A 12,279-nucleotide genomic window follows, 5' to 3' on the forward strand; every position below is an offset into this window, starting at 1 on the left:
TAGCAAGTGCCTCCCCCCCATGTGTCAGTAACAAGTGCCTCCCCCCATGTGTCAGTAACAAGTGCCTCCCCCCCATGTGTCAGTAACAAGTGCCTCCCCCCCATGTGTCAGTAACAAGTGCCTCCCCCCCATGTGTCAGTAACAAGTGCCTCCCCCCCATGTGTCAGTAACAAGTAACTCTCCCCCCCCCCCCCCTATATGCCAGTAACAAGTGCTTCTCTCCCCCATATGCCAGTAACAGGTGCCTCCCCCCCCCCCCCCCCATGTGCCAGTAACAAGTTAACAAGTGCCTCCCCCCCCCCCCCCATGTGCCACAGTAACAATTGCCTCTCTCCTTCCTCCCACCCATGTGCCAGTAACAGTCTGGTATTTAAAAAAAAAAAAAAAAACTTTTACTTACCTCTGCTGCAGCGGCCTCTGATAGGCTGTGGGCCTTGTGCTGGCAGCCTATCAGAGGAACAAAGAAAGGAGACACCTCTCCCTCCCTGTAACCACGTCAGAAGTGCCTGACCGCTCAGTCTGCCCCTGGACAGATAACTATTCAGGGTGTATGACCATAACTGAAGGAAGGGGTGACCAGCACAGATGGACAGCTAGGGTAGGCGGATGGTGGATGATGACTGATGAAAGGTGGATATTGTTAATTGTCTTATTTGTGTAGGAATGACCTGTTACTCCGTGCGGACACCTGTGTTTCTACACAACTGCGTACAACTAACACCTTGTATCTTTACAAGGTACTAAAAATTGTGTAACTTAAAGGCTATGTACACCTTCGGAGGCATTTTTTTGTTTGATTCCTTTTTACTCATTTTTGGCAAAAAATATTGAGCTGTTCTGTCACAAAGGGTTATCTGTTTTTCTAGCTGTGTGACTGGTACTTTAACATCCAGTAAACCTTATCTCTAAACTACTGAGAGGTCATAAACACTTCTTTTAAGCCACATTCTTATCAGTAAGATAAGATCTGAGCTATAATGAATATATTTAGGAAGTCAGAGAGCAGAGATAAGGAGCTGTCAGCTCCTGGTCTGATGGAAAAGAGAGAAAATCCAAAGGGTGCTACTAGAGCAGCGATGGCTAACTTGTGGCTCTCCAGCTGTTGCAAAACTACAACTCCCAGCATGCCCAGAATGTCTACAACTATTAGCCTACAGCAGGGGATGGTGGGAATTGTAGTTTTACAACAGCTGGAGAGCCGTAGGTTGGCCATCCCTGTATTAGAGCATCTCAGCTCTGTACAGAAAAAAAGGACGTCATATTTTTAAAAAATATATGTTTAGCTCACAATGAGTACAATGCAATAAGAAAAAAATGCCCCAAAGGTGTACATAGCCTTTAAGGCTGTATTACACTGGCCGATTTTCCGACTGATAATAGCTAACAGGCATTAAGATCATCTTGCCGTGCAAGCGCTTGTTTATCGGGCAATTCAGATTTTTAAGCATGCTTTTAAAAAAAAAAATCAACGCTTGCTGGTGTGGGGACGAGCGATGGCATGGCAATCTCTCCTCTCTATACTGCGGAAGAGATCGCTGCATGTAATAGCAGCGGTCTCCTCCGCTAGCTAGCAGGTGATTGCCAGGAGTAAACGCTTCCTTCCTGACAATCGCTTGCTCAATCAGCCTGTCTAATACACAGGTATTAATCTTTTTAAAGTTGAGTTCTGGGACTACTGCTGCTTTCAGACACCTCTATATAATGACTTCCATGGATGCTATACAGACGTTGTTCACGGACATCACATACCAGGAGGATCAGTTTTTTTAAGACCAAATTTTGACGTGAAACTTGACATGTGACCCTTGTACCTGACTACGTAAGATGTCCACATGTTTATTTCCCTGTTCTCTTACAGCCCCTTACCAAACCTCTGTACCAAAAGAGCGTCAGCCTGCAAGAACCAAGGAGGGTAGAAGACAGCGCCACAGGTGACAGGCCCGGCTTTAGAAGACAAACGTCGCTTTCACAAAGCATAAAAAAGTAAGTGCTGGGCCACTTTGTTTTTTGTTACCGTTTTTAGCAGGGCTATAATGAAGTGGCGAGGAGCCTCTCCCGCACTTCGGAATCGTGAGCGCCTCTGCTTTACACAGCTCAGCATAGCACATCCCTCCACTGCCTGTGCCCGCTCTGATAAAGCCTTTCATAGCACATCTATGCCAGCCTTTAGGAGAGCCTCTCTGCAATTGACTGGAGCAGCGTGTGCTCCTGCTTGTACAGAGCTCGGGGTAATCCATACCCCCATATACAGCAGTGTACAGGAGGAGGGATTGCAAAGCGCTATAGTCGCCTAAACTTCCCAAAAAATAATGTATATTAGAAAAAAAAAATTGTTTCATGCATTTGCAGTAGGATTTTATTAACTTTAAGTTGTATGATATGAGACAAACCCTTTAAACTACTCTCAGACAATGGCCGCATATCTCTAGGATTTACCCCCCCTTTGTCTTATAGGTGCGGGTCCAAACGCTGGGACCTGCACCTATATTGGGAACGGAGCCCCACAGATTGGTGGCTGTAGTACTCCAGTCCGGCCACTACCAAGCGCTATCGCCATAGAAGTGAATAGGAGCGCACCACGCATGACCATCCACCGCTCCCATTCACTTCTATGGGCCTTACGGAAATAGCCGAGCCAGCGCTATTTTCGGCAGCCCCATAGAAAATGAATGGAGGGCGGGTGTGCAGTGCTCCGGCCACCACTTTCAGGGCTATGTTCTCAATAAAGGTGCGGGTCTCAGTGGTGGGAACCGTACCTTTTAAGACAATGGGGGAATATCTTAGCGCCCCCATTGTCTGAGATGAGACAACACCTTTAAGACATTTTTGTTTCTGCATTTTAAAATGTATGTTAAAATAATGTGTTTTAAGCATGCAGAATGTTTTTATAGACTGTAAAGTAACACCTAACAACATTGCTTGCAAATTGCAGAAGAAAATGCAGGGGAAATGGGCGTAAAGCTGGTCTTTTTCTTCTCTCAGAGGTACAGCGCAGTGGTTCGGTGTGAGCAATGACTGGGAAGGAAAGAGACAGCAGTGGCAGCGCAAAAGTCTTCGTCACTGCAGCCTTCGTTATGGAAAGCTTAAACCCCAATACCAAAGGGATATGGAGCTGCCCAGCCAGGAGACTCCCTCCTTCCAGACCACGGAGTCTCCTGCCACCTGTCGGCTGCCCAAGGTAGGCTGGTAACATAAAGTATCCTTGTGTACACTGGGTACCAAATCCCCATAAAATGCAAGCGTGAACATACAGTTGTAAACTTGTCCACTTTTAACTTGCTGATAGAAACTCTGTACCCAGATGGGAAATTAAGAAATGATCGCCATCTTAGTATAATAAAGCCCTGCTATTAATTATAATCGCCACCTGAAAAGGGCATGATGACACCGTGCTTTATATGTGGATTAGAAGAGCAGCACATGGAAGTTCAAGTCCCCTAGTGGGGCAAAAGAAAAAAAATTTCAAGGGAGTTTGTAACCAGGAAATTCACTGTTAAACCAGACACAATGCCTTGTAGGACTAGCACAAAAAAGGAAACACTGACTTGCTGTTTTTCACCAGAAAGAGTGTTATCCAATAATCATAAATCAGTATAATGCTATGCGACCCCGGCAGTGCTAGAAGTTCAGGACGGGTGCTGCACTGCGATTCCGGAGGGTGACACACTCTCTCGAATGTAAGCAGCCTTTAAAGGGGTTGTCTCAGCTTGGAGTCAACAACCCCTGGGGTCCTAACCTGTGCCCCTGAATATAAGGCATAAAAGACCCCACTCAGCTGTCCCAGGACCAGGAAGTGGTTTGGTCCCGGGACCACAACAGCAAATTATAGGCCGCAGTGTTCACAGCAGCTTGAACACTACGTCACAGCAGTGATGTTGCTCTAAGGCCACTGTGACCGCTGGGGCCTGCGGCAGGACTGCAGACGGGAGAGTTGGGTTTGTGTTCAGGAGCACACTTTAGGACCCCAGGAGAGGTGTCTGCTCCAAGGCAGGACAACCCCTTTAATAAAAGTTAATCAGTGAGTTATATGTATACCCCAAAATGGTGCCATTGGAAAGTACAGCTCATCCTGCAAAAAACAAGCGGTGTAGATGGCAAAGAAAAAAAAGTTAAGGCTCTTAGAATGCGACAATGAAAAAACTGGTTTGGTCCTTAAAGCTGAGTTTCCACCCACGCCTGATGGTCAATGACTGCGCAAATCTGCAGGGGGAAGGAGGTATTACTTTCATAATGGCATGGCTGCTGTCTTCTGTTGTAAGTCAGATAATACCCCAGGGATCAGCAACCGTCAGCACGTCAGCTGCTGTGAAACTACAACTCCCAGAATTGTAGTTCTAGGACAGCTGGAGTGCCAGAGGTTGCTGATCCCGTAATACGCATTGTAATGATACAGCTTTGTTCACATTGTCATCTGCAGTCTCAGCAGATGTGATGGAAAGAATAGAGCTGTATGCAATGCTATTCCTGGGTGGACTTCTTTGTAAGTCCGTGGGGTGTGTTATCAGTCGTGGAGTGACCACACATTCACAATTCAAAAATCCCCTGTAAATTAAAGTCATGAGGCATCTCGCCTGTAAATAACCTGAATGTTACTAACCAGAAATACTTCTATATAAGGCGTATTTCTGACCCAGATTGCAATGCAAAGGTCCTTTGGGCTGCAATCTGCCAGGTATAAAAAAGTGGGCTGGGAAGGGGACTTGCCGACAGGCCTGTCTTATTTTCCTTTTTATATGCTAGGAAGCTATCTTACATTTAGAAGCGACGGAGGATACTCCGAAGTTATGTAGAGGCCGGCGCCTCTACATAACTCCGGCAGATCCACTGCCAGCTATAGGGGATATTAAGACCGGCGTCTAAAACGACGGTCTTAATAAATAACGCCCTAAGTGTCTACAACAAACTGTGCTCCAAAACACATCAGGAATCTAATTTCTGTTTCTGCCTTTGTCTAGATCGTGGATCCATTGGCACGAGGACGTGCATTTCGACATCCGGATGAGGTGGACCGGCCAAGAACCCCTCACGCCGGAGTTGCCCCAGTGACTCCTGGAGTAATGTCACTGACGTCCTTCACTAGCGTACGCTCGGGGTATACCCGTTTACCACGGCGCAAGAGGGAAAGCGTGGCACACATGAGCTTTCGTGCTGCGGCTGCTATTATTAAGGTACTACCATATTGTCCTGCTTCATCCACGCCTGTATCAAACACACAGTTGTTAATGTAGCATGTAGTCATCACAGAAAACTGCTTCCATCTGCACACTGATGCATCTCTATGTAACCCAGGACTTATGTCTTTGTGTTCAAACGCGTTTCCAGGGTCGCCCCATATTAGACACCCCCCACAGCCGAAAAGCTGGGCAGAAATGCAGCTTTGCTTACCCTAGCTTCATGGATGAGGATACGGTGGATGCCCCGGACACTCTGGATTCCTCCTTCTTCAGTAAGGCAAGAAAAGTTTCTCTCTAATTTCAGGTAGCCGTTTCTTATTGCTCTGCATCATTCTTGTTTCTTCAACATGTTTTTTTTCCCTTGCCTAGGTTGACATGCATGATGAAACCTTCTCCATGCCTGACGATGTCTTTGAATCTCCCCCCTTATCTGCGGCTTACAGAGCGCACATGCCAACCCCTGAACTTAAGTTAGAAGGACCCATAGCAACCGTGTAAGTGTCCACTTGGTTTCTTAATGGGGTATCCTGAATCTGAGACCTATGCCTGGCTGAAGGCATCAGGGGTCCCTCTGCCCTACTTTCTTCCAGGCAACGTGGCTGCTTGCTGGCGCTTATTTGGCTCCCATAGACCAATGGAAGCCGCGCACTTGTGCAGCCACTTCATTGTTCAGCCTGTGACTGAATCTGGATGCTGCACTGCCTGTCAGGAGTCTGGTAAGGGGACTCCCTGTTCTTCTGGTGGGATGAATGTTCTATTAATGTCTCTCATACGGGAGAAGCCCTTTAGGAATCGTAACTGTAAGTTTGCACTAAGATTAAGGCCTCATGCACACAATCATATCCGTAAATCGCGGATCTACAAATCCGTATCTGCACAATGTGGTTGCGGGCTGTGTGTTGTCCAGACCCATTGACCTAAATGTGCCTGTGGTCTGAATTTTGCAGACATGTTCTGTCTTTTTGCGGAACGGACATATGAATGCAGAAAGTACACGGATCGGTTCGTTCCACAAAAGATAGAAAATGTCCTGTTCTTGGCCGTAAAATGCAGACAACGGGCGCATTTAAGTTAGAGTCTGCAAAAAATGTGGTTGCAACATGGATGGTATCCTTATTTTGTGGACCTGCAATTTGCGGACCTCAAAATACATAGTCATGTGCATGAGGCCGAACAGATATTTTATACAATCTCTTATAGCTTTATGTTTCTATGAAAGTTCTGCTTGAATAAGAGGTGATGTCCCAAATGGATCTTCTTTTCTGGCAGTAAAGAACCTATGAAGCCCTCTCCAACCCTGCCTGGACACCCACGTAGAGGGAAGCGCATTGCTTCTCAGGTGAAGCATTTTGCATTTGATCGGAAGAAGCGTCGCTATGGCTTGGGAGTGGTGGGGAACTGGTTAAATAGGACTTACAGAAGAAGTATCAGCAGTACTGTGCAAACCCAGCTGGAACATATCGACAGCCACAGGTGAGGAATGGCCGTACGTAGAGTATATAGAGCATCTGGCGAACAGGCAGATACGTTCACGTGTTAAAAACCCTCTCATACGTGGTAAACTTGCAGCTCGATCTGCAGCCTTCATGTTATAGACTAGAAGGCAATGTGCTGGGCGTACACACACGTTATATATATATATATATATTTGTGCCCGGCCAGTTGTTTTAAGGTGCATTTACATGGCCTGAGAATCAGCCATGTAAATATGCCACCGATTACCCGATGAAAGAGCGAAACGTTCGTTCATCGGGTGATCCTGATGTTCATGCAGACACCATCGATCATAGCTACTGGCCAGCAGATCATGCTGTTTAAACAGCGATCTGCTGCTCGGTAACCATGATTCTATGAGGATGAGGCATCACAAAAGCGATCCCTTGTCCTCATATAGTGAAGGAGATCGCTGAATGTAAATGTCCCCACAATCGGCCGCTTATTTGGCCCGTGTAAATCCAGCTTTAGGAGAGAGCCAGATACAACTGATGTAGGTGTACTGCACTTCAGAGCACAGATCTGGGGTCTATAGACTGATGGCACCAGACCGAAAAATGTAGCATACAGCATTTTTCTATCTAGTGCGATTTAATATTCGGCACCATAAGTGATGCGTCGGATGTATGCGAACAATCCCATAGAAAACTAGCTCCGTTCTGGCTTCAGTTCTCTTCTGGCGTTTTCTGCAACACACACCGGAGAGGAACCGAGCCAGATGGCAGGATACATGTTAAGCGAGTCTCCCATGTGGATTTCAGGATAGATTTTGCTGAGTGTATTACATATCACCAGGTATTAAAGGACATCTGTCAGCAGATTTGTACCTATGACACTGACTGACCTGTTACATGTGCACTTGGCAGCTGAAGACATTTGTGTTGGTCCCATGTGCACATGTGCCCGCATTGCTGAGAAAAATATCAATATATGCAAATGAGCCTCTAGGAGCAACAGGGGCGTTGCAGTTACACCTAGAGCAGGGATCATCAACCTCCGACACTCCAGCTGTTCTGAAACTACAACACCCACAATCCTCCTTTCACTTCTGTAGGAGTTGCAAGAACTGCCGAGTAAGCAATTTGCGGAACGGAACAGGAGGCCAATTATAGAAATGCCTATTCTTGTCTGCAAAACGGACAAGAGTAAGACATGACTCTTTTGTGGACCCGTTGAAATAAATGGTTCCGTATACGGAACGCAAAAAACGCTTGTGTGCATGAGCTCTTAGAGGCTCTGCTCTCTCTGCAATTTCTGCACCCTCATTGCTTTAATTGACAGGACCAGGCAGTGAAAACATCATCATGCATGTTCCTATCAAAGTACAGAAGGCGCAGTAGTTTCAGAGAACTGATCCTCTATGTGTAATGATTACCCCCTCCCCAAAACATAATGTTTCTTAGCAATGCGGGCACATATGAACATGGGACCAACACAGATGTCTTCAGCTGCCAAGTGCACATGTAACAGGTCGGCCAGTGTCATAGGTACAGATCTGCGGACAGATGCCCTTTAACGCTAACCTGTCACACTAAACTGTGGGCAGCATGCAAAACAGCAGAGTGAACTGAGATTGATAAATTTCCCCCTATACATCAAACTGGTGTAAAGTAGAACCGCCTTAGTTGCCCATAGCAACCAATAAGATTCCGCCTTTTATTTTTGACAGTTTCTCTAGAAAATGAAAGGTAAAATCCGGTTACTATGGACAGCTAAGCCAGTTCTACTTGACACCAGTTTGATAAATTTCTCCATAGTTTTTTCGGTAAAAGATTCGGTATATTTTGTATTTTAGTCATTTAAACCCCTGCGTGTTGTGGGTTTAGGAGTCCAGTGGGCGGTCCTACTCAGTAATTGATCTCCACCTCTATATGCACAGTCATGGAAGCCTATCCACCATTGAGTGAGAATAACCACTTGACTCCCATGGGTTAAAATGATCTGCTCTATGAAAGACAGTTCTGCTTTGTTTGCTCTAATTTACTGCAATTTTATGTTCTCTCCGGTTGTGGTGTGGTCACTCTCCATTAAAGAGAATCTGTCAGCAGGTTTACAGGGCCAGGTGGGAAGACAGATATGCCTGGATTTGTCCCTTATGAGGGGTAAGGTGGAGAAGGGTCGGTGCTCCAGGAGGTTAGGCCTGCCCCTTAGTGCACTGAAGACCTCGTTAGCATATCCAATAAAACACATATTTGTCAAAAACAGGGCCGCAGAGTTAGGCTTCTTGCCCACGACCATATGCCCTCCGAAATATACGGTCCATATGTCCCGGAGCAGCATTGATCGTGCGCACGGGAGCAGACAGCATCCTAGATCACAATGATGCTGTGGACGTCGGGCCGCCCGCGGTACTATTGTCCCGCACTCATATGATCATATGAGTGCAGTACGATAGCCCAGCGGATGGCCCGACGTGCTCCGCATCGTTGTAATCTATGATGCTGTGCGCACGCTCAATGCCGCTCCAGGACATATGGTCCGCTCACGGACCGTATATCTCGGAGGGCATATGGTTGTGGGCAAGAGGCCTTAAGCACAAGAGTGGTTGTGTCACTGAGCAGGATAATAATGATAATCTTTATATATTGCACCAACGTAATAATGCAAAAAATTTACCTAAAAAAGTCAGAAAGACCCTTTTATGCAACTTTTTGAAGCCAGTTACTAAATTTAGTAACCCAACAAAACGGGTTCACTTAGTCTTGGTAAATAAGCCCTAGTTACTGGTAAGTTGATACCATTAAGGATGCTATTACACATTCACAAGCAAACTGCAGGTACCAGACACAAGTACAGATGGCGCCCAGCAGTCAGAACGTATACCGACGCTCATGCAATAGCACTTCGAGGGTTTGCGTTATAAACTAGACCACGTGTGTGATATGTACCTAAACTGTCCCTTCATTTCTGGAGACTGTAGACTCCCGTACAGAAATCATCTTAATTGTAAGTTTTTGTCTTTCTTCCAGACCTTATTTCACATATTGGATGACATTCGTTCATGTGCTTATCACTCTCCTCGCCATTGGTACATATGGCATTGCACCCATTGGATTTGCCCAGCACACCACCACAGAACTAGTAGGTTTTGATTTGCTGTAAGCTCTAAAATTCCACTGGTAATGGTAATTAGTGTTTGTCGAGCACCAAAGTGCTCATGTGCTCGAGTAGAACACTTCTGTAGAGCACCCGAGCACAATGGAAGTCATTGGGAGAACCCGAGCATTAAACCAGGCACTCCCTGCTCTGAAGACTCTAGTTCGGTTTAGGAGTCCCTGCTTTGACTCCATATATAGCTATGTCCATATATGGAGTCAGTGCTTGGGGACACCCAGTGTATTTAAATCTAATTTGGCCTCTTTCTGAAAAGTTTCTGGCAGGTTTCGAACTCACAACCTTCTACATTACAGCCAAGAATCTTAACCACTACACTATGGAGCTGCATGGCCAGTTACTTAAAAAAAAAAAAAAAAAAAAAAGACTTCTGCTGTATAGGAATGCTTACTAGTTCCCACCAGAAACTTTTCAGGGGTTACCTGTGACTTTTTTAATGTGTTTTCTCCCTTTGCTCTTTTTACGTGTAGGTCTTACGAAACAAAGGCGTATATGAAAGTGTGAAATACATCCAGCAAGAAAACTTCTGGATAGGTCCGAGTTCAGTAAGTAGAATTGTCACTGCTTTGGGTTTCCCTACTAACACTGCATTGTGAGGCCATTTCACAAGTACGTTAAAAAAAAAAAAAAAAACGCATTTTAACGTTCTTCCTACACTAATAGCCCATTTACACAAGCTGATACAAAGGGCGATGGCTGGGAGCAAACTGTTCACCTGCAGCAATCATCCCCTCTCTATTGGGATGAATGATTGTTACTTCACCCATAGAGTTTGTCCTGGTGCACACTGGGTGACGTGCTGCCGACTAACGGTGATTTTATTTGCTGCGTAAACGGTCGCATAACCCGTTACACAAGCGCTTACATGTTGGTCAGGTGATCGGTGGCACATTTACAGGGCCAATTATCAGGAACGAGTCTGTATAAAGTTACTTTCACACATGGGTTTTGTCAGTGTCTTCTGCACTAGTGGCGTTTTTATCTATCTTTTTGGCAGAAAAACCGCTATCCCCAAATATTCGCCAAAGGTCTTTATGAAACGCAGGCCACAAAACCTTTTCCTTTGCTCCTGGCAGTTTTGTTCATTAAGTGTTGTGTTTTCTTTTTCTGGCTTCTTTTTAAAAACGCGGTGTGCTGGAGCTTTTTTTTTTTTTTTTCTCAACGCCTCTCTGTAGGGTTTAAAACTCCATAATGAAAATGGCTTTGGTTAAGATACACTTGGGGAGATTTAGTAAGACTGGCAAATAGTATGCCAGTCTTGATATGCCCTGCCTTAAGGGTGTTCTCCGGGCAGCAGTGAGCAGGAATAGAGAAGGGAGACGGCACGTGCGCAGTGCGCGCCCCGTCTCCTCATACAGCTGATCGGCGGGAGCGCCGGGCGTCGGACCCCCGCCAATCTGATATTGATGGCCTATCCTGAGGATAGGTTGTCAATAGTAAAAGCCAAAAAAAAACTTTACCCACCTAACTGTTTTGCCCATGTCCAGCTCGGGTAGTGGGAAAAGTAGCTAACTGGAGGGGGGAGGGCTACTTGTGATGCTGCTATCTCCTGAATGGTAGCAGCTAGAAACATGCAACTGGTCTTGTTTGAAAGCTGACCGTCTAGGCTTTCATAAAATCAACTAACGAGAAATCGCTGTTAAAAATAGAGTGAGGAATAATCGGGGGGTAAAACCTGTTTTTACTTTCAGCTGCATTCACAGTATGCCAATTTCTATCAGTGATATCTTCCCCTTTAATGAACATATTGCTGTCATGGTATTGTCAGAAAACTTGGAATGTCAGCTTTCAAACAAGAAAGTTGCATGTTTCTAGCTGCTACCATTCAGGAGATATCACTATCTAAAACAGACCTCCCCCTCCAGTTAGCTACTTTTCCCACTGCTGGGCTGGGGCAAAACAGTTAGGGGGTTAAGATGTGCTTAATTTATGACAAGGTACCGTCTTCATTTACCATTAAAAAAACTGTAGTAAAATAAGATAAATGTGTTGTGACAATGTCCTCTCCCTGCTCTCGCTACATGCCCTTCTCGGAAAGTGGCCAGGGCAGCGTAGAAACGCCACTTGCAACTAAATTGTGTTGCACTAGTGTTTAAAAAGTCACAACTTTTTTTTACCAGAATATTTGCTTATGGAGATAAATCTCCCCCTCTTTGTGCAAAAAAACCTTATAAAGCACCAGAAAAACTGCCACAAAAAGAACGGCAAAATCCCAGGTGGCTAGAAATACTGACAGTGTCTAATTCATGTGTGTAGGGGCCCTAAAGGGATTTTAAATCCTTGTTAAGGCTGCAGTATTATGACCTACTGCAGCTCACTTGAGCAGGACCCTATGATGATCCAGTTTTTATTCAGTAGAATCACAAGAGCTCCAGGTATTCTCTCTCTGTCTCGCGCTCTCTCTCTTCCAATTAATTTTCTGTTCACACCTTGTCAGATCCTTATGTTGGCGGTATACGTCTGGAGTATTGCCTGACTTATACTGCCGACAGAAGGC

The 12,279-nt window shown here is 45.5% G+C and overlaps 1 protein-coding gene across 5 annotated transcripts in view; it reads left to right on the forward strand.

Moving 5' to 3' along the window:
• Window positions 1-12,279, forward strand: part of RHBDF2 (rhomboid 5 homolog 2) — a 78,667-nt gene that overhangs the window by 50,631 nt on the left and 15,757 nt on the right. For all 5 annotated transcript variants that reach the window (XM_044296768.1, XM_044296772.1, XM_044296770.1 and 2 more), the window contains 8 exons: window positions 1,859-1,983; window positions 2,983-3,178; window positions 4,956-5,168; window positions 5,323-5,451; window positions 5,544-5,668; window positions 6,444-6,647; window positions 9,638-9,749; window positions 10,253-10,327. In XM_044296768.1, coding sequence (XP_044152703.1) covers window positions 1,859-1,983; window positions 2,983-3,178; window positions 4,956-5,168; window positions 5,323-5,451; window positions 5,544-5,668; window positions 6,444-6,647; window positions 9,638-9,749; window positions 10,253-10,327 — 1,179 coding nt within the window. The remainder of the gene's footprint in view (window positions 1-1,858; window positions 1,984-2,982; window positions 3,179-4,955; window positions 5,169-5,322; window positions 5,452-5,543; window positions 5,669-6,443; window positions 6,648-9,637; window positions 9,750-10,252; window positions 10,328-12,279) is intronic.

Source organism: Bufo gargarizans, chromosome 6 (genome assembly GCF_014858855.1).
Source record: "Bufo gargarizans isolate SCDJY-AF-19 chromosome 6, ASM1485885v1, whole genome shotgun sequence".
In the NCBI taxonomy this organism is placed as follows: Eukaryota; Metazoa; Chordata; class Amphibia; order Anura; family Bufonidae; genus Bufo; species Bufo gargarizans.